At 45.8% G+C, this 22,519-nt stretch overlaps 1 protein-coding gene across 2 annotated transcripts in view; it reads left to right on the forward strand.

Annotated features, from left to right (window-relative positions):
* Positions 1 to 22,519, forward strand: part of AASDH (aminoadipate-semialdehyde dehydrogenase) — a 64,216-nt gene that overhangs the window by 38,402 nt on the left and 3,295 nt on the right. The window contains exons 12-16 of one of the 2 annotated variants that reach the window (XM_074951369.1): positions 4,904 to 5,747; positions 8,662 to 8,825; positions 9,496 to 9,621; positions 12,882 to 13,013; positions 18,581 to 21,276. In XM_074951369.1, coding sequence (XP_074807470.1) covers positions 4,904 to 5,747; positions 8,662 to 8,825; positions 9,496 to 9,621; positions 12,882 to 13,013; positions 18,581 to 18,991 — 1,677 coding nt within the window. In that variant the 3' untranslated portion in view covers positions 18,992 to 21,276. Of the gene's footprint in view, positions 1 to 4,903; positions 5,748 to 8,661; positions 8,826 to 9,495; positions 9,622 to 12,881; positions 13,014 to 18,580; positions 21,277 to 22,519 lie in introns of those variants that run through there. The other variant, XM_074951370.1, reaches the window with a different exon arrangement.

Genomic DNA, 22,519 nt, shown 5'->3' on the forward strand with positions numbered 1-22,519 from the left:
GCACTGTCGGTTTAGCCTTGGCACCGCTCGCAATCCTGGCACCGGGCTCGACACTGCTCCGTCTGCCAGTCGCCATCCAGGAGTAGATCCCACTCCCGACGCCAGTCATCGTCGTTGAGACCCAGGTCCAGATCCAGGCACCGGTCCAGGTCCTGGAACCGATCTAGGTCCAGACACCACTCCCCAGCATCGCGGCACCGTTCTTCTCCATCTCAGTACCGATCTCCAGCTTTGCAGTACCGATCAACTTCATCTCATCAACATGATTTGGCGCAGACCCACTCAGCACCACCGTGGCCATCACGTTCCACCTCTCGCTCATTACGGTCTGAGGCAGGGTCACGCTTCTCAGACCACCACCACTCTGATCACGGCCGCCTGGGCTCAGGGGCAGATTAGTGGCAGGCACAAGAACAGGAGCCCGCTCAAGGGTCCACCCAGTGGACCTTTTGGACACCCTGCGTGTACCACCAGGCCCAAGGTGCTCCCTCTGGGACTTCTCGCTCGGCCTTGTCCGAGCCGCAAGTGCCTGAGGCCTCTGCCAGCTGTCCTGCTCCTAGAGGCATGGAGACGGTGGCGTCGTCCTTACAGGCGCCAGCTCCTCTTGCTCCAGCTTCCGGCCCGAACACTGAGGTCTCAGGACCGGAGCAGTGGGGCACAGTTCAGCTAGAGGTCCCGGATGATCCTCTCCCTCCTGTGGCATCCTCCACATCTTCGCCCGATGAGGCTGCGGCGGGGACTACTGTATTGGTGTGTCTGTCCCCCCGTTACCTCCGCCCCATAGACCTCCGCACCCACCAGGAACTCTTGCACAGAGTGGCGCGGAACATGAACCTGCAAGCAGAGGAGGTGGTCAAGGTGGAGGACCCTGTGGTTGACATTTTGTCCTCAGAGGCTCCTTCCAGGGTGGCCTTACCACTTATCCGGACCGTTCGAACCACGGCCAGAACAGTCTGGCAAACACCTGCCTCCATTTCCCCCAACTGCTAAGGGGGTGGAGCAGAAATATTTCGTTCCCTCCAAGGGATATAACTTCTCTACACTCACCCACAGCCCTGTTCACTGGTGGTGGCCTCAGTGAATGAGAAGGAACGTCATGGTCGGCAAGCCCCAGCACCTAAATCAAAAGAGGCCAAGAGCCTCGATTTTATTTCGGCGCAAAGTCCACTTCTCAGGGGGGCTCCGGCTCCGGATTGCAAACCAGCAGGCTATCCTGAGCCGATGCAATTTTAACTCTTGGAACTCCATGGTGAAGTTCAAGGAACTGGTTCCTCTGAAGTCCAGAGAAGAGTTTGGGGCTCTGGTAGAGGAGGGTAAAACGGTCGCGCGAACCGCTTTGCAGGCCTCATTGGACACTGCAGACTCTGCCACTCGGACCCTCTCTTCAGGGATAGCAATGAGGCACATTTAAACTGCAGCCTCAATGCTCCTACCCTCCTCCTTGGCCGAGGCAGGAGATGGGGGCTCGGTGGCAGGAGAAAACCCTCCAACCACCAATCCGGCCAGGCCCAAGGTCCTTCCAAGCCCTTGGCGGGTCCCAAACAAAACTTTTGAAGGGACGCCCGAGGACGGTGTACCCGACCTCACTCAGGATCCTACCCCATTCTTGAATCATTTATCTCATTTTCACCGTGCCTGGTCCCTCATAACCACAGACCTTTGGGTTCTTCGCACGGTGGAAAGGGGATACTCTCTCCAATTTTCGTTCTCCGCCCTGTCCCTCTTCAGGGACCCCTCTCACAAGCAACTGCTTATCCAGGAGGTGCAGTCACTCCTTGCCATGAGGGTGATCAAGGAGGTTGCAAGGGAGCTAAGGGACAGGGGGTTCTACTCCTGTTACTTCCTAATCCCCAAGGGAAAGGGTGGGCTTCGGCCTATCCTGGACTTGTGCGGACTCAACAAACTCATGGTAAAGTTGAAGTTCCCCATGGTCTCCTTTGGCACCATTATACCTTCCCTGGATCCTGGTACGCTGCGCTCGACATGAAGGACACGTATTTCCACTTCGCGATTCATCCGGCTCACAGACGCTTCCTCCGCTTTGTTGTCAACTGCGAACATTATCGGTTCACGGTCCTTCCCTTCGGCCTCTCCACGGCCCCTCAAGTGTTCACCAAATGTCTGGCCATAGTGGCAGCCTTCCTTCGTCGACGACAAATACAGGTATACCCGTATCTCGACGACTGGCTCATCCGAGGGCGCACCAAAGAGCAAGTGCAGGTTCACCTTCTTCAATTCATCACAGACGCGTTTCAACAGTTAGGCCTCCTGCTCAACATGGCAAAGTCAACACTAGAGCCAACCCAGAGGATAGAATTTATCGGGGCGCTCCTAGACTCCGTGCGGGCTCGAGCCCTCCTTCCGGATGCTCACTTCCAAGCCCTGTCAGGCCTCATCAGGAGCCTTCAAAGCTTCCCAACCTCGACGGCAAGAAGGTTATTGAGTCTTCTAGGACACATGGCTTCCTGCACATACCTGACCAGACATGCCAGACTATGGCTCCGCCCTCTTCAAGCCTGGATGGAATCGGTCTACCACTCAGGTTGAGACAGCCTAAACCTGGTGGTTATCATTTCAGAGGGAGTCCTGGTCTCCCTCCAGTGGTGGCTAGACCCAAAGGCAGTATGCGGAGGAGTCCCCTTCCACACCCCTCAGCCTTCCTTGTCCCTCGTCACAGATGCGTCAGCTCTGGGATGGGGCGCCCACCTCGGGGACATCCAGATGCAAGGTCTCTGGGCCCCATCCGATCTCTCTCTCGCCATATCAACATACGGGAGCTGATGACTGTGCTTCTTGCGTATCAAGCCTTAGGGGAGCGTTTGCATGGTCGTTGCATGGTGGTCCTCACAGACACCACCATGCCCTTGTTCTATATCAACAAGCAAGCGGGGGCTCGTTCCTCCCTCCTCTGTCAAGAGACCATTCGACTGTGGGAATTCTGCATAGCCTACTCCATTCACCTGGTGCCATCATTTCTCCCAGGGGTCCAGAACATGTTGGCGGATCACCTCAGCAGGTCCTTCCAATCCCATGAATGGTCGCTCTGTCCTGTTGTCATCCACTCCATCTTCCTAAAGTGGGGGTTTCCCCAGGTCGACCTGTTTGCCTTGCGCAGCAACCGGAAATGCCTGGCGTTTTGCTCCCTCTAGGGCCGCTCCCCATGCTCTTCCACAGACGCCTTCCTACTCCCATAGAAGAGCAGTTTGTTTTATGCCTTCCCTCCGTTTCCCCTTGTACTGCTCAAGGTGCACAGGGACAGATCATGACTGATTCTGGTCATCCCGGCGTGGCCCAGACAGCATTGGTATACCACGCTGTTGGAGATCTTGGTGGACACCCCAGTTCTGCTGCCTTTTTTTCCGGACCTGATCACTCAGGATCACGGCCGCCTCTGTCACCCCGACCTACAATCCCTCCACCTCACGGCGTGGATGCTGCATGGCTGAGCAACTCTGAGCTACTCTGTTCTCATTTGGTACAGCAGGTTTTGTTGGGTAGCAGGAAACCTTCCACTCGGGCCACATATATGGCTAAATGATAGCGACTCTCATTCGTGTGCACTCAGCGCAGCATGCCCCCCCCCTCCAGGCATCCGTGCCTCTCATTTTGGACTATCTCCTGAGCCTGAAACAGCAGGGCCTGACGGTATCATCCATCAGGCTTCACCTGGCTGCCATTTCAGCTTTCCACCCTGGAGCGAATGGCTGATCTGTCTTCGCCAACCCCATGGTCAGTAGGTTCCTTAAGGGCCTGGACCGTCTCTACCCACAGGTACGACAGCCAGTCCCCACCTGGGACCTGAACCTGGTCCTCTCCAGGCTTATGGGGGCCCCGTTTGAGCCGTTGGCCACCTGTTCCCTCCTATACCTCTGTTGGAAAATGGGTTTGCACAGCGTGTATCCGAGCTCGCAGCTCTTACCTTGGAACCACCATACACGACCTTCGATAAGGACAAGCTGCAGCTACAACCTCACCCGGCCTTTCTTCCCAAGGTGGAATCAACCTTTCATATCAACCAGAACATTTTCCTCCCGGTTTTTTACCCAAAACCACATGCTACTCGTCAGGAACGGCTACACTCCCTAGATGTTCGTAGGGTCCTGGCCTTCTACGTTGAGCATACAAAGCCATTCAGGAAAACGACCCAGCTCTTCGTCGCAGTGGCGGAACAGATGAAGGGCCTCCCGGTCTCATCCAAGCAGATCTCCTCTTGGATCACTTCCTGTATCCGTGCTTGCTATGATCTGGCCGGTGTTCCAACCCTGCCCCTCACCGCTCACTCTACAAGGGCCCAGGCCTCATCAGTGGCTTTCCTGGCCCAGGTGCCAATCCAGGAGATCTGCAGAGCCGCTACTTGGTCTTCAGTACATACTTTTGCCTCTCACTATGCCATCGCCCAACAAGCCAGAGACGATGCGGTGTTTGGTAGAGCGGTCCTACAATCCACGGTACTTCCCTCTGACCCCACCGCCTAGGTAAGGCTTGGGAGTCACCTAATTGGAATCAATATGAGCAAGCACTTGAAGAAGAAAAGATGGTTACTCACCTTTGTAACTGTTGTTCTTCAAGATGTGTGCTCATATCCATTCCAAACCCGCCCTTCTTCCCCTCTGTCGGAGTAGCCAGCAAGAAGGAACTGAGGGGGCGCTGGGTTGGCTGGGGTGTATATATACAGCACCATGAAGGCGTCACTCCAGGGGGCTCCACAGCCAACCCACCGGATGTTGCTAGGGTAAAAATTCTCCGACGGCCGTGCACGTGGCGTGCGCACACCTAATTGGAATGGATATATATGAGCAACACATCTCGAAGAACAACCGTCACAAAGGTGAGTAACCATCTTTTCCCTGTGGCACTGGGACATTGTTCACCTCACAAGCTCTGTTCTCCGCTTCTTCTCTAGTCTCTCCTGAGTCTTCCAGATGATTCACCCAGCATTTCCAAAGATTCACTGTTTCTGTACAGTGGTGGAGACTCCTTGAAGTCACTACGGTTTCATGATGAGATTGAGAATTTGACAGGCAAAGCCATCCCTGGGCTCCTGGAAGTTATTCTCAGCAGCTCCATTGCTCAGGTTTACCAACATGTTCTTAAAGCTGTATTCCCAAGTGAGGACCAAATAATGGATCATAACACTGTGAAAAGAACACTGACTGAGAGCAGTGGAGGGGAATTCCATGGAGAACACACAAAACCAAAATCTAGAAGGTACTTTACTGCTCCTGCAGGATTGGTTGCATTTATTGCACTAAACCGAGGAAATCGGATGTTGTCGATGACTTCCCCTGAGTCTCTTATGAACCCATATAATGTAGGACAGGCAGGAAAAAAGTTAAGACAACAAGCATCTTATTCATCTGCTGTAACTTCTAATACAATGAAACATGAAGTGACAGAGAATAAATCTGGAAAGAGCAGAAGCAGTCCAGAAATTGCAAGGAAGGCAAATGAAACAGGTACTCATTCTGTAGAACAAGCTCCTTCAGAAGAGACTTTCTTAAAAATGCCTGAGAAGCTGATATTACATGTAAGATGGAAGTCAAATATGGGCAAATGTGTAGATGCCTCCCCATTAGTTATAATACCAGCCACGGATGATTTATCTGCAACTGTATACGTTGGGTCCCATTCTCACACAATGCAGGCAATTGATTTATGCTCAGGAAAAATCAAGTGGGAGAGAATCCTTGGAGATCGTATTGAATCGTCTGCATGTGTGTCTAAGTGTGGAAACTTCATTATTGTTGGTATGTATTTTAAATGATTTTCCTTCCCCTTCCCCCCCTTTAAATTGTAACCAAATTACACAGCAGCTTGTTCAATGTCAAGCAATATGTAGCTGGCATCTCTGCTTCCACTAACCCGTGTTCTGTGTCTGTCTAAAATTAAACTGCAGTAAATGGGAACAAAAGGGGAAAGCAGTTTCAATGCCACTATTGAGGGTGGCTGGGCCCTTTAAAGGGAGGCAGTTTCAGTGCCACTTGTGACAACTGTGGCTCATCTCCCCAGGTGAGGAGGATGAGTGATAGTGAGTGAAGTCATGTAACAAGTGGGTCAGGTGGCTGAATCAGCCCTAAGGCAGATAAGCAAGAGGCCTAGAGAGAGTGAGTGAGTGTTTGCAGATTCCTCAGGTAGAAAGAAGGCTCCTGCAGGGCCCTGAGTCAGCAGAGGGGAAAGAGGTCTGTCTGATCTCTTCCAATCTAGAAAGGAATAAGATTGAGAAAAGGAGCAACCATTTGAGGGAAGCTGATCCAACGTCACAGCTGACAGGAATAAGCACAGCTCCAAGGAGGGGAACTGTGAGGCTCCCTGTTAGAGGAAGACTTTGGAGACCTAGAGAGACAGATCCGCAGGTGGGAGGATCTGAGCTCAGCTGGGGACTGGGTAGAGGAGCCTGTTTGTGTTTGAACTCTGAAAGGAAGACAGATACTCAGGGAGGACGGGCTGGGCCCATCTTGAAACTGGGGTGAAGATTCTGTAGGTTTGAGTTCTATTTTGAATGACTCTGTGCAGCACTTAATACATTGAACTATGGGAAGGGAATATCTAGACAGTATGGACTTTTTAAGGGCCCCTGAGTAGGTGTTCAGGAGGCATAAAAAATAATGGAAGGGCAACTTATTTAAAGTATTGCAGTCAAGTAGGATTATTATGCACCAATGGATTCTCCTTTTCTTAACTGTACTGTACTAGTACAATGATAATCAACAGATACAAGTTCCTTTTGAAGAATTTAGTTAAAACATGATCACTGAACTGCTTAGAAAAGCATGGGATAAGTTTTAAAAATGCCTTGAAAGTAAGCTTTAAAAATTAAGAGGTAGTGTAACCCACACACCTCTTGGGTGCGGTGCTCTGTCCTATCTAGTGGCACTGAGACCACTTAAAGAGAGATTAATGAGTCTGCTCTACAGCCATATGGCTTTTAGCTCCTACAGTAGAGGCTCATGTACTAAGCTCCAGAGGTCCCAGGTTCAATCCTGCCTGCCGAAGACTCGGTGTTACAGTAGAACTTAACGTATGATACCTCAGATAGTTAAATCTGATGCAAAATAATCTTTTTTTTTTAAAGGGTTTTGTGGGTACTTTGAGCAAAGGTCACTTATACAAGATATTGGTGAATGCACTTTCCACCCCATCGGTGTATGCTGTCTGAATTTTAAAGCAGTTTGTTGTTGGCATGTCAAAGTGGCCGTAATTGCCTCATACAGGATTAATGTGTCACCTGTAACTGACTTCCCCATGAAAAATCGGGAGGGTTTTTGTCATCTGCTTAGATGAAAAGAGAGTAATTAAATACTTACTAATGTTATCTTTCTATGTGGTGCATGCACATTGATACATATAAAATGTCTAACACAGGGGTGGGCAAACTTTTTGGCCCGAGGGCCACATCTGGATATGGAAATTGTATTGTGGGCCATGAATGCTCACGAAATTGGGGGTTGGGGTGTGGGAGGTGAGGGTGAGGGCTCCGGCTGGGGGTGCGGGCTCTGGGGTGGGGTTGGGGATGCAGGAGGGTGCTCCGGGTTGGGGCCAAGGGGTTCAGAGGGGGATCAGGGCTAGGGCAGGTGGTTGGAGCATGGGGAAGGAGCGCTCGGGTGCAGACTGCAGTTGGCGTTTAGCTCAAGCAGCTCCTGGAAGCAGCAACATGTCCCCGCTCCGGCTCCTATACGGAGCCGCAGCCAAGCGGCTCTGCATGTGGCCCCATCCACAGGCACCACCCTTGCAGCTCCCATTGACCACGGTTCCCGGCCAATGGGAGCTGTGGGGGCAGCGCTTGGGGTGGGAGCCGCACGCGGAGCCCTCTGGCTGCCCCTATGCGTAGGAGCCGGAGTGGGGATATGCTGCCGCTTCCAGGAGCTGTGCGGAGCCACAACAGGTTGGAGCAGGGCAAGCCCCCGACACCGCTCCCTGGTGGGAGCTCGAAGGCTGGATTAAAACGTCTGAAGGGCAGGATGCGGCCCGCGGGCCATAGTTTGACTGCCTGTGGTCTAACGGGTTAAATAATACAAAGCTTGGATCTCTTGCCTTTTGGCTTTACATAAGGCAGTGGTGACCAAAGTTTTGGCTGATATTTTGATTGCTGTTGAGCCTGCAGGTAACAAAATTGTGCTGATATTGTATTATGCCCTAACATGTCTTGAAGCAGAGCCTGGATTTTATTAAACAAAATGGAGGGTCTTTATTGCCAGATGCACTGTTGTTGCCATGTTGTTCCCAGGATATTAGAGAGACAAGGTAGGTGAGATAATACCTTTTATTGGACTAACTTCTGTTGGTGAGAGAGGCAAGCTTTGTGTTTATTGCCAGAAACATAAATGAGAATAAAAGTAATTTCATTAATATGCACAAACTTTGCACTTCCCTTGTCCATATTCAGTAGCTCACCCTATCCTCCAACAAACTTCACAGTAATAGCACAGTAAAAATAGGCATAGCTTTAAAATGACTCAGAAGAAGAGCACTGAGTGCTTAATGTCAAATGCACTTGTGAGGTTTTATTTTCAGCAAGAAGCTTGAATGCAAAAAGTGCTGGGAAATATGTTTGGAAGTGATGGGTTGACTCATGAGCTATCTTTTGATCAGCAATGATGCAGTGAAAACGCTAATCCAAATATCATTACCTGTTTTTTCCCTATTGCACTTTATTTTATGCAGGCTGCTATAATGGCTTAGTGTATGTACTCGGAAGCCAGAATGGGGAAATACACTGTATCTTTACCACTGAAGATGCTGTGAAAAGCTCTGCAGTTGTGCACCCTTCCACTGGACTAGTCTACATTGGATCGCATGACCAGCATATATATGCTTTGGATATTTATGTAAGAAGTCACCCTGACTAACTTTATGTATATCAAAAGTAAAACATCTGACCCTCTTGAACCATATCTATAAGCTCCATCAGTGTTGGCAATCTTGGGAGCCCTAATGTAGACAGACTGCCAACTGCTTTCATTTTAGCCTTGAGTTAATTAGGCCTGCTTGGAGTAGAGTTAAATGACAGTGATTAAAAGTGCTGTTGGCAGTCTGTGGCCTCCCTACATTACACTCCCAGCATTGCCAATGCCAGTTCAGAACTATATGGCAAATTACCCTCTATCACTAGTACGGAACTGAGTGGTTAGGGCAAATCTAAAATGTGTACTCCCAGTGCTGGCAAATTGTAATAACCCCCCAGTTTGGTGTGGATGCGACTGAATCTCTTCCCTTTCTCCAGAATGTGTTGAGAGAAGGAAAGTGATGTGGGTGTGTGTTACATATTTCTTAACTGAGTTTCCAATATTTAGCTCTATGAAAGAAGAAACTGCCTTGAGCAATATGGGTCTCTTTGATTGCTGGCAAATTATAATCTTCACTTAATAACTAGTATTTTCCAAGTAAACTTGCTGTTGATAAAACTTTGACATTTGAGTCCTTGCAAATAGCATAATGAACTTTAACTCTGTTATCAGATTGTATAGCTTTTTATGTACTTTTTTCTTGGATTGACAGAAGGAGGAGCGTGTCTGGAAGCTGCACTGTGAAGGTGGAGCTGTGTTTTCGTCTCCATATCTAAGCATCTTGCCAGATCACCTGTATGTTGCTACGCTAGGCGGACTTTTATTGGCTGTAAATCCAGTATGTACCTTCCTTGCTATCTCTGGGCCAGATCTTGAATCCTTATTCAGCCAAAACATGCTCTGAAGTCAGTAGAAGTTTTGCGTCAGTAAGGACTGTAAGGTCATACTTTCTAATAACAATCTTATTCATCCCAGGATCTCACTGCGTTTCAAAAGAGAGCAGTATTATTTTGATTTTTGCAGATGGGGAATCTGAGGCGCAGAGGGACGAAGACTTAGGGCATGGCTACACTTGCAGATATAGAGCGCTTTGAGTTAAACCAGCCTTCATAGAGCGCAGTAGGGAAAGCTCTGCAATCTGTCCACACCGACAGCTACAAGCGCACTGGCGTGGCCACATTAGCAGCTCTTGCAATGGCCACAGAGGGCAGTGCATTTTGGTAGCTATCCCAGCATGTAAGTGGCTGCAATGTGCTTTTCAAATGGGGGGGAGAAGATGGAGTGTGACAGGGAGTGTGTTGTGTGTATGTGGGGGGAGAGAGAGTGGGCTTTGGGGGGGCTGAGAGCATGTCAGCATTCGGTCTTGTAAGTTCAGATAGCAGCAGACCTCCCCTCCCCCCCCGTCTGTCTGTCTGTCTCTCTCTCTCTCTCTCTCACACTCACACTCACACAGCATTGCACAGTAATGGTTGCTTTGTCTCGGAGCGGATAAGCATGCCAGCTGTCAGAAATGGAGCTTTCAAAGGGCATATCCGCATTCCTACAGCAAATTCAAAACAATGACAAGAGTGGCCACTTGACTTAAGGGGATTATGGGACATTTCCAGAGGCTGATCAGAGCTCAGTAATGCAACACCTCGTTCACAGTGACCCCCAGCTAAGGCGTAACAAGCGTTAATCTTCTCGCTGAGGTGGAGTACCAGAAACACTCTAGCTGTGGAGTCAGAGCACTCTACGTGCCTTGTCAGTGTGGACAGGTAGTGAGCTAGTGCGCCCGGGGCTGCTTTAATGCACTCTAACTCGCAAGTTTAGCCAAGCCCTTAGATTCACAAAAGGACTCTGTGAACCTCCTGACTCAGAGATGCTCTGCCTCCCAGTGGGATTCTCGGCCTTAAGGTAGTTGTCCAGTTTTCCTGTACAATGTGTGTGGAGAGTCAGGTGCCTAAGAAAGGGATTCATGGAGGCTAGCGGGGTCTGCCTAACTTAGCCAGTAGGAGATGCTGAGGAGAGGGGTGTGGCCTGAGCACTGCCTTTCGAAGGTATTTCGGTGTCTAAGGCTTTGTCTGCATTGGTAAAACTTTTGTCGTTCACAGGTGTTAAAAAAACAAAAAAAAACACCCCACACCCACCCACCAAAAGACAAAAAAGTTTTGTCAGTAACAAGTGCTGGTGTGAACAGCACTTTGTTGGCAGGAGCGCTGTCCTGCTGACAACGCTAATGCTACTCATTGTGGGTGGGAGTTTTTTGTTGGGAGGAAAGCTCTCTCCTGCTGACAAACAGCGGCTACACTGCGCGCCTTGTAGCAGCATGGCTGTAGCAGCACGGGCATAGCTTAACTCTGGGCCAGAGGGAGGTGTCTGTCTCTTCTCAGGATTCTCGGCCATGAACCTTCTCCTGGAATTGGCTGCCTAAACCAAGTCAGCTCTTTCATGTGAAAAACGAGAGAGGGAAAGACATACACACAGATACCCTCTCCATGGCAGAGTGGGTACTTACTGCGATATGAGAGAGAGTTTCAGATCCCTGCTTTTCCTGATTTGGAGCAGGGACTTGAACCCACATCCCAGCTGAGTGCCCTAACCAATGGGCTATTGGGTAGTCTGGGCTGGGTCTCAATTTCTCATGCTGAAGCTGTTCCACTTTGTATAAATAATTAAATATTCATTGGGATAGAGAGGAAGAGAGAAGCAAGAGATTGACTCTATAACCAGGTGGTTAGGATACTTACTTGGCATGTTAGGAGAGTCGTGTTCAGGTCACTGCTCAGAATCAGGCAGATAGAGCAGGGTTTTTAATGGGTCTCTCACTCTACTCCCCCCGCACCCCACCTAAAAAAAAATATTCCTGATTTGCTAGATACTGGTTTTCTTTGTGCAAGTTAAGCATGCTCTTAGGAATGCCTAGTTTGAGAGTCTCACCAGTGCTTAATGATCCAAGGAGCTGTTAGCTGGGGGGCAGCATCAGGATTTAGGTGTTTTTGTGCATTGGTACTGGCAGAAACTTGGGTGCATAAAGGAATAGGTGGCAGCTGAGCAGCCATTTTGTGAATTGCTTCCTAAATGTTGGCCTTGGACATCTAAAGAGCAGTAAGGTGCCTAAGTGTGTCTTTGTGAATCTGGCCCAGATATACTTACTCAGGGCCACATGCTGAGTGAAAGGCAAAATTTGGAAAGGAAATCATGTTTCCTGACTCCCAATCTGTTGCTGTGTCCATTGAACCAGTGTTTCTGAACTAGGGGGTTGTGAGAAGGTGCCTGCTAGGTTTCATCTCCCTAGCTAAATAAAAAAATCTGCAAAATCTCTTGAAGCCTGGGGAGAATAAAAGAGAAACTAATTCCCACCATTCCTTCTACTGTCACCACTCCACGTCTCTCACCTGCAGAGGCCAATCCCAGTGGAGCTCTCCACTTCCTTCACCTGGCTTCCCATACAGTACACCACTCCAGGGAAGTTGCACTTCTAGAGGCTGTGGAGACAGCTTCATGGCTTGTTGAAGGAACAATAGTCCAGAGCTGAGCGCTATATGGGTGTGGGAAGCGAGAGAGGGAAAGGAAACAGCCATCACTAGCAGTCAGCCCCACAACTGAGCTCCCACACACAGCTTTCGACAAGCTTTCATCCAAGTTTTCTCTTCAGCTGTATGTGTTAACACAGTGAAACGGCACAGAGTAGCAGAGGCACTGGCTCAGATAATTCACTACATTACAACTGTTAATGTACCAGCTATATTACTGAGCTATAGTGATGATTGTGATTTATGGTTGCAGCTGTTCATACGCTGTTTAGGGTTAACACCATGTGCAGTAACAAGTTTTATGCTATTAGGAGCTAGTTGCGTGGATCTTCTGGTCCTTTCTCATCTGTCCCTGGAGGAGGATAGGATAGAGGCATGAGGGTCACAGAGTCTGTTCTAGGTATTAAGTTGGAGTAATCTCTGCAGGTCTGCTCTTGCTCTGCCGCTTGGGGGACCGAATTCTCTTTTCTTGTGGCTATTCCCAAGGCCCAGGCCAGTTACTAGGGAGAAGATTTGCCCAGTAGTTTTGTGTCGCTTTCTACAGTCACATTAAATGCCATGTCTCGTACTTTGTCATTCACAGGATACGGGAACTAAGATCTGGAAAAGATCTTGTGGAAAACCCCTCTTCTCCTCTCCCCACTGCAGCGAGCAGTATGTGTGCATTGGATGTGTGGATGGGAATGTGCACTGTTTTAGCCACTCAGGAGAAAAGGTGAAAAACTGTCACTATTAGATTATGGTACTTTCTTACATCACAAACTCTTGCTTTGATTTATCTTTTAGTAATAAATTACAGTTTTATAAAACTGTTCTGAGAATTTCAGTGGTTAACATATATTAACTCTTACTTATGCCAGCCAGATAAAACAAGTATTAGTATGTACCCATTTTACAGAAAGGTAAATTCTAACAGAGAGAGGTAAAGCAGGTTGCCCAAGGCTATCCAGCAAGTCAGTGGCAGAGTTGAAAATAGAACCCAGTATCCCAGTCTCTCCCCAGCCATCCCTCCATTTCTAATGCACAGGTAAAAATCTTGAGCACCTCAGTTCAAATTCTAACCATTTAATTTGGGAGGGGAGGATGAGAGGGATGGTGACATTTTTGGTTTGAATTCTGTTAGCAGATGCCAGAGACCTACACAACAGGGTTGAAAGCAACAGTTGCTTTCAAGTCCCATCCCTTTCTTCCAGGTTTGTTTTATAAAGGTGCTGACTGGAATTAAGGTTTCACTCACATGTTTATCAAAGTGTCAAACAAAATGCTGGTGTCATGGCAGAGGTATCTGTGTAAGTGTGTGCGTGGCTTGGTCTCGTTCTTAGAATCTTGGATGCGATGGTAGGATTTGTTTTCTCAGACATGTACAAGATCTGCACCTCTGGTTTAATGTTTGCTGTTGAAACTATTTGTTTGTTTTTGCCTGAGCACAGCCATAGCGTACTTAACTCAAAAGTGTTGTCCTTGGTAAAAATTGTCACCGATAGAATCGTAGGATGGAAGGGACCTCGAGAGGTCATCTAGTTCAGTCCCCTGCACTCATGGTAGGACTAAGTATTATAGACCATCTCTGAGAGGTATTTGTCTAATCTGCTCTTAAAAATCTCCAATGATGGAGATTCCACAACCTCCCTAGGCAACTTACTCCAGTGCTTAACCACCCTGACAGGAAGTTTTTCCTAATGTCTAACCTAAACTACCCATGCTGCAATTTAAACCCATTGCTTCTTGTCCTATCCTCAGAGGTTAAGGAGAACAATTTTTCTCTCTCCTCCTTGTGACAATCTTTTATGTAGTTGAAAATTGTTATGTCCCCTGTCTTTTCTTCTCCAGACTACACAAACCCATTTTTTTTTTTCAATCTTCCCTCATAGGTCATGTTTTCTAGACCTTTAATCATTTTTGTAGCTCTTCTCTGGACTTCCTCCAGTTTGTCCACATCTTTCCTGAAATGTGGCACCCAGAACTGGACACTATACTCCATTTGAGGCCTAATCAGCACTGAGTAGAATGGAAGAATTACTTCTAGTGTTGCTTACAACATGCTTACAATACATCCCAGAATGACGTTTGCTTTACTGTTGACTCATATTTAGCTTGTGATCCACTATGACCCCCAGATCCCTTTCCACAGTATTCCTTCCTAGGGAGTCCTTTCCCATTTTGTATGTGTGCAACGGATTGTTCCTTCCTAAGTGGAGTTCTTTGCTTTTGTCCTTACTGCATGTCATTCTGTTTTCTTCAGACCATTTCTCCAGTTTGTCCAGATCATTCAGAATTTTAATCCTATCCTCCAAAACACTTGCAACCCCTCCCAGCTTTGGTATCATCAGTAAACTTTAAGTATACTCTCTCTATGCCATTATCTAAATAATTGATGAAGATATTGAACAGAACCGGAGTGAGAACTGGTCCCTTCGGGACCCTACTCAATATGCCTTTCCAGCTTGACTGTGGACGGCTGATAACTGCTCTTTGAGAACAAGATATACCACATCTACCACTTCCCCGTTATCCACAAGGCCTGTTACCCTGTCAAAGAAAGCTATTAGATTGGTTTCGCACAATTTGTTCTTGACAAATCCATGCTAACTGTTACTTATTATTAAGGCTGTGAGTTTGTCACGGATTCCATGACTTTCTGGGACCCGCAGGCACTGCCCCCGCAGCTCCCATTGGCCATGGTTCCCAGCCAATGGGAGCTGTGGAGCCGGCGCTTGGGGGTGGGGCAGCGCATAGAGCTAGGAGCTGAGGGAGGGACATGTCACCGCTTCCATGGAGCTGCGAGGAGCCAGATAGGGAGCCTGCCAGCCCTGCCAACCACCCCCCCACCCAGCACCAGCGAGGATCGTGCACTGCTGCTTGCCCTCTCCCCCCTGCACCAGGACCCAGGTTGCTCCCCTCCTGAGCACCTGCTGTACCCCCGGGCTGCCCCACCTTAAGCACCCGCACCATCCCCTGAGCCACCTTCCCCACCCAAGAAATCAGGGGTATATAGTACAAGTCATGGACAGGTGACAGGGCCTTGAATTTTTGTTTACTGCCCATGACCCGTCCATGACTTTTACTAAAAATACCCGTCACTAAAATGTAGCCTTTCTTATTACCTTATTATCTTCTAGGTGTTTGCAAATTGATTGCTTAATTATTTTCTCCATTATCTTTCCAGCACTGAAGTTAAGATGAATGGTCTCTAATTCCCTGGGTTGTCCTTAATTTCCCTTTTTATAAGTGGGCACTGTATTTGCCCTTTTCCAGTCCTCTGGAATCTTTCCTGTCTTCCGTGATTTTTTGAAGATAATTGCAAATGGCTCGGATATCTCCTCAGTCAGCTCTTTGAATATTCTCGGATATATTTCATCAGGCCCTGGTAACTTGAAGACATCTAATTTGTCTAAGTAATTTTTAACTTATTCTTTCCCTATTTTACCTCTGATCATACCTCATTTTCACTGGCATTCTTCACGTTTGATGTCGAATTGCTATTAACCTTTTTGATGAAAATTGGAAGACAAAAAAAGTCATTTAACACTTCTGCCTTTTCCATGTTCTGTTGTTGTTTTTCCTCCCTGAGTAACGGGCCTACCCTCTCCTTGGTCTTCCTCTTGCTTCTAGTGTATTTGTAGACTTTTTTTCTTGTTACCCTATATATCTCTATCTAGTTTAATCTTGTTTTGTGCCTTGGCCTTTCTAATTTTGTCCCTACGTACTTGTGTTATTTGTTTATATTCATCCTTTGTAATTTGACCTAGTTTCCATTTTTTGTAGGACTCTCTTTTGAGTTTCAGCTCATTGAAGATTTCCTGGTTAAGTTAGGGTGGTCTCTTGCCATACTTCCTATTTTTCCTACGCAGTGGGATAGTTTGATTTTATGCCCTTAATAATGTCTCTTTGAGAAACCATTCAACTGTTTTTCTCTTTAGACTTGCTTCCCATAGGATCCTAGCTACCAACTCCCTGAGTTTGCTAACATCTGCCTTCTTGAAATCCATTATCTTTATTGTGCTGTTTTCCATCCTACCTTTCCTTAAATTCATGAACTCCACCATTTCATGATCATTTTCACCCAAGCTGCCTTCCTCTTTCAGATTCTCAACTAGTTCCTTCCTAATTGTCAAAAGCAAATCTAGAACAGCCTGGCCCCCATAGCTTTTTGCACCTTCTGAAATAAAAAATTGCCTCCAGTACATTCCAAGAACTTGGATAATCTGTGCCCTGCCATATTATTTTCCCATCAGATGTCTGAGTAGTTGAAGTCCCCCATTACCATCAAGTCCTTTTCTTTGGATTATTTTGTTAGTTGTTTAAAAAAAGCCTCATCCACTTCTTCCTGGTTAGGTGGTCTGTAGTAGACCCCTACCATGACCCCACCCTTGGGTTTTTTACCTTTTTATCCTTACTCAGAGACTTTAAACAAATCTGTCTCCTATTTCCATCTGAACCTCAGTCCAAGTGTATACATTTTTAATATATAAAGCAACATCTCCTCCCTTTTTTCCCTGCTTGTCCTTCCTGAGCAAGCTGTACCTTTCTATACCAATATTCCAGTCATTTGTATTATCCCACCAACTCTGTCATGCCAACTCTGCCATAGTTGTATTTGTTAACTAGCATTTCAAGTTCTTCTTGCTTATTCCCCATACTTCTCGCAGTAGTATACAGACATCTAAGATACTGATTTGATTTCCCCCACTATGTTCTCTCATCTCTCCCCTATCCCTTCTGTAATGGTTCATGCTCCCCCCCCCTTCCCAATTTTGACCCTTCTCCCAGGTTTCCATGTTTTTAAGTTAACTGCGCCCATCAAACCTACTTTAAACCCCTCCTCACTAGATTAGCCAGTCTGTATCCAAATATGTTCTTCTCCTTCCTCGATAGGTAGAGTCAATCTCTGCTTAGCAGTCCTTCTTCCCAGAACAGCATCTCATGGTCAAGTAAGCCAAAGCCCTCCTGGTGACACCATCCTTGCAGCCAGGCATTCATTTCCAGGATGCACCTGTCTCTGCCAGGGCCCCTACCTTTGGCTGGAAGGATCGAAGAGAACACCACCTGTGCCACCAACTTCTTCACCCTTACTGCCGGAGCCCTGTAGTCATTTTTTATCTGCTCAGGGTCATACCTTGCAGTATCATTGATTCCCACATGGATGAGTAGCATGGGGTAATAGAAGGCTGGATGATCCCTGACAGTCCCTTCTGTAACATCTCGGATATGGGCCCCTGGCAGGCAGCATACCTCCCATATGTCAGGATGACAGATGGGTGCCTCCATCCCTCTCAGAAGAGCATCACCAACCACCACTACCCTATGTTTCCTCCTGGGAACTGCGATCCTCCCAGGCTTGGGGGTACATGGCTTCTCCTCCTCGATATTTGCAGGTGATTCCTCATTGCCAGGGCAGCATAATGGTTCTTCATCACTGTGGTGGGTGGGGTGGGAGTTGGGGGGAGCACTGCCTGCTGCAAGAAGTAACCAACAGCCAGTGTCCTCCCTTTGACAAAGCCATATCCTCCTCTCAGGGTGGTATGACAGCAGCCCTCTCTAGCTGGATAGCTTTCCCAGCCTTGGGTGTCTGATGTTCTAAAACAGTGATGCTAGGACTCCTCCCCCTCTTCATTGGCTTGCAGGGATCTTTATGTAGGTGATTCTTGGAACTCCCACAAGATGGGGATTTGTTGCACTACACCAATACAGTGAGGAAAGATTCTCTATAGAATGCATGGAGAGAGGATGTGGGGTTTGCCCTGCTGGAGGGACACCTATACTGTAATGGCCTTGAGGTACTTATTGTGTTGCCTGTTTAGCCTCCTTTCAGTAGAGCCTCCACATAGGTGAATAATTTACAGGAAACTAGAGAGAAAAGGGGGTTGAGATAATATCTTTTGTTGGTGAGAGAGACAAGCTTTTGAGCTTACTCAGATCTCTTCTTCAGTTCAGCTCTTTGTAAGCTTGAAAGCTTGTCTCTTACCAATAGAAGTTGGTCCAGTAAAAATATTACTTCACCCACCTTTTCTCTGGAATATCCTGGGACCAACATGGCTACAACACTGCATTATAGGAAACTATCATGTGAGTGCCTGCCTGCTGAATGTATGTGTGGAGCTTAGCTTGTGAATGTTGCAAATATTTTCTAGCCATGTATGATATACAGCATATGCCAGAATCCAGATGATGCAGTATATTTGTCCTCTCTGTTAACAGCTTGTCCCTGAAGATTAGATGATGTCTCATTGATAACCTGAACAACCTGCAATAATGGATTAATTTTTTAATACTGTTCTGTAGGTTTGGCAGTTTTCCACCAGTGGACCAGTCTTTTCATCCCCATGTATCTCAAGTTTAATTAAGCAAGAAATATATTTTGGCTCCCATGACTGCTTTATCTACTGCTGTAATATGGAAGGTAATTTACTGTGGAAATTTGAAACCACTTCAAGTGTATATGCAACTCCCTTTGTTTTCCATAGTCATGACTTGGAGAATGAAACGCTGCTGGCAGCAACATCTACAGATGGTACAGTGTGGGTCCTGAATGCTAAAAATGGATTGGTAGCAGGTGTCGAGAAACTTCCAGGAGAAGTATTCTCTTCCCCTGTAGTATGCGGATCAAGGCTTGTTGTTGGCTGTAGAAATGATTACGTTTATTGCCTGGATTTGTGTATTGCTGAAAAAACAAGAACTACTAGGATGTGTTAAACTGCTTCATCTCTAGTGTTTACACTTGGATGTTAAGAACATCCTTGAATTGTACTTTAAAGCACCCAGGCCTGTGCGGTCCTGCTCTTAGCCCATTCTACTTCTGTAAAATTGATCATGTTTGCAGACTTTTTAGTTAACAATTTTGCACCAACAGGCATGTCTACGCTGCAATAAAGGACCTGTGGCAGTGAGTCTCAGAGCCTGGATCAACTGACTTGGACTCATGCTGTGGGGCTAAAAAGAGCTCTGTTTAGCTCCATAGTGGGAGCTCGAGTCAGTTGACCCTGAGCTCTGAGACTTGCTTCTGCAGGTTTGTTATTGCAGAGTCAATGTACCTGTTGTCATGCCTGGAGTAGGAAAAATGTGTGGTTTTCTTTTAAAATGGTGCCTATGTGCTGTTAAAAACACGAGAGTGCTTAGTGGCAACAGTGTGTAATATTTTTAAAAAACGTTATGTGGTCATGGTCAACATTAAACTCCCCCCCACCCCACCCCCAATCATGATCTCTGAACACATTTTTAAGGTGTTAGTGTCTGCATTAGGTGGACATTGGTGCTAGCTAACGTTTTCAAAGTCAAGCGATTTTCCTAATCAAGAGAGGGCACTTGACTTAATGACTTCTCAGCATCACTTGTCTGATTTAAGGTGAATTTTGGTGGAAAAATAAATGTGTTCACTCTGATATAACTGTTTCTGGCAATTTATATTGAATTTTATGCCATATGTCATGTCTAGCATGAAAATGGAAATAGCTTGTCTGTTTGGTCTCAAGTTTTCCAGTATTTGGTTGGGAAATTTGGTCTTTTTATTGAATGTAGTTGTAGTTAAGGCTAAGATTTTGTCAGTGACTTTTACTAAAAATTACTGACAGGTCATGGGCAATAACCAAAAATCATGGAAATCCATGACCTGTCTCTGACTTTCACTAAAAACAACCCTGACACAATGGATAGGGGGGTCTAGCACCCCTCTGCTGCTGCTCACAGCAGCTGGGAGCTGTGGGTCCCCACTGCCTGTGGAGGCTCAGCGCTCCAGGACCGCAGGGAGTTGCTTGGTGCTCCGAGGGCTGCCTGCCACCTGCTGTGGCTCAACTCAACATGCCCAGTTGGTTTGTTGTTGTTTTTTAATCAGGTTTTCTAAATCTTTTTTTTGTTGATGTCCTCTGGAGTCTCTGTAAATCATCCGCATATTTCCTAAAGTGTGGCACCTAGATCTGGACAGGTCAAGCCTCACCAGTGCTGGGTAGAGTGGGACAGTTACCACTCATCTTATGTACAACTCTACTGTTAATACCTCCCAGAATATTAGCCTTTTTTGCAACTGCATCACTGTGTTGACTCATTCAATTTGTGATCCACTTTGACTCCAGATCCTTTTCAGCAGTAGTACTGCTGACTTGACTATATCTAAACAATTTCCTGACAAGCTAGAAGGAGAGGAGGTAAGCTTGCTTTTGTAGCAACCTTGACAAAGGTTTGAAACATTAATAATACTTACCAATGGTATTCTAATGCATTAGGCTTTGAATACAATAACCCATTTAAAAAAATTTAGCAGTTTTTGTACTAAGCATTTACTAATTAGCTTGGATCATTGAGTAAAACTCAAGACTCAGTTCACATATGTCCAGCTGTGAAGACATTTAGCTTAGTGACTTTTTTGAAGCTTCTGCATGTACAATTAAAATGGTGATGTTGAAATTAATTTTGTATTGTCATTTTTTTCCCAGTTCAAAGTAACCAGCAGCAGTGATGTGAATTTGTTGCATCTAAATTTCCAGTGTCTATCAATGACAAAAGCTGTATTTTAAACTCAGGAACCATTTTTTTTATTTAAGTAGAATGTTTTCCAATAATGGGACCATTTACGTTAAAATATGACAACCAAAATATGAAAATAAAATAGAAATTACACTAATGTATCCCTTCTTCATAGGTCTTGTTACTCAGTTTTATTGTTGATAAAAACACATAGCAAGACACCTGTAGCACTAAAAGTTCTATTTATAAATAAACCTGACCTATATCATTAACAGAAGGAGACAGTGAATACATACATCATCTGATAATTTTGACTGGATTATAATTTAATAGGAATTAAAATGACGTTTGTATAAGAAACAATTGCACTGTAAAACATTTGAAAAATTAAAAAAGTACAGAAAACAAAAACCTCACAATTATACATTTTGTACATTACTATATGAACATAGAGGTTAATCATATATAACCTGTTCAGAAGAAATGGTATTTTGTGTTTATAAATTACAAAAAAATTGAGACCTTCTACATAGTGGTTCATTCAGTTCTTAAAACATTTTTGCTGATTTGAATAAATTCAGTAGTAACAATTTTTTTATTTTACAGAATTCTGACAATTTGTTCAGAAGACACAACAAAGCTAAAGCAAAGTAACACTTCACAGGTGTTTAGTGCAAATTTCTGTGTTGATTTTACATGAAGTGTCAGTGTTCAACTTGTAGACTTTTTAGAAGTGGTTCCAAGCAAGTACTGTACATACTGAGTGCAGTTTTTAGTATACTAGATACCCTACACTTGGAAAGACTCCGCTTTGAATCTTTAGGTTACAACCATCCTTAATCAATTCAAACTGTGCTATAAATGTGCCTACTGTTGTTTTGGTAGGTCAGTTCATTTTGTCATGCACAATAGCACCTACTTTCTGCTCTATAAATCATTAAACGTTCCTTGATCGTGACTGTTGTTTTTTCTCTACCTTTGTGGTTGGCCTGCTCCCACCAACCCCCTGCATCTCCTTCCTGGTACCCCCACCCCCCTTCCAAAACTGCATCCAAAATTCTGATGTTTGATTTCCAGCAGTTTAGAGTTATAATTACAAGAACAACTCTACTGCACACTTCAAAACCCAGGTGAGATATAAATGTACATTAAGTAGTGCTACTTTATGGGACTAATTAAACACACAGATATTATGGGCCAAATCCCCCCTTCAGATAACCACAGAACTCCCATAGGAGTTGTGTGCAGGTACCAGAGAGCTCATTTGTTCCTCTGTGTATAAAAATTTTAAATACTTATTATGTTAGGAGCAAGGAGAGAGATTTTAAAGGTTCTAGTTTAAATACGAAAGAGTGGAACACTGATTGCGCAAGAGCCACAAGAGCAAACCTATTTCCAGCTGCACCTCTGTTGAATCTAATGTCTGTTGTGTTTGTGCTATTTTAAGTGTGCTGCTGAACCGTTGTTTCCTACATAGGATGCAGTCTATTCAATAACAACAACTTTTGCTGACTAGCTTTTTTCAGTTCTTAGAACAAGGATGATAGTACAAGGCTCATTGTTTTCTGCTTTATTTACAGTTTGCTCCCCTCCTCATGCGATGTATAGTAATTTGGCTAAAGAAAAGTAATAATATGAGGAGTTATCAGATACATTATGCTGTAGTAATGCAATTTTTCCTCTCTCCTTATTGAAATTGCCTCCTCTTAAAATGCTCTTATGGCTCAAAAGAAAACATATATTTTAAACAGAGGGGGATTTGCA

This window comes from Natator depressus, chromosome 4 (assembly GCF_965152275.1).
Source record: "Natator depressus isolate rNatDep1 chromosome 4, rNatDep2.hap1, whole genome shotgun sequence".
Classification (NCBI taxonomy): domain Eukaryota; kingdom Metazoa; phylum Chordata; order Testudines; family Cheloniidae; genus Natator; species Natator depressus.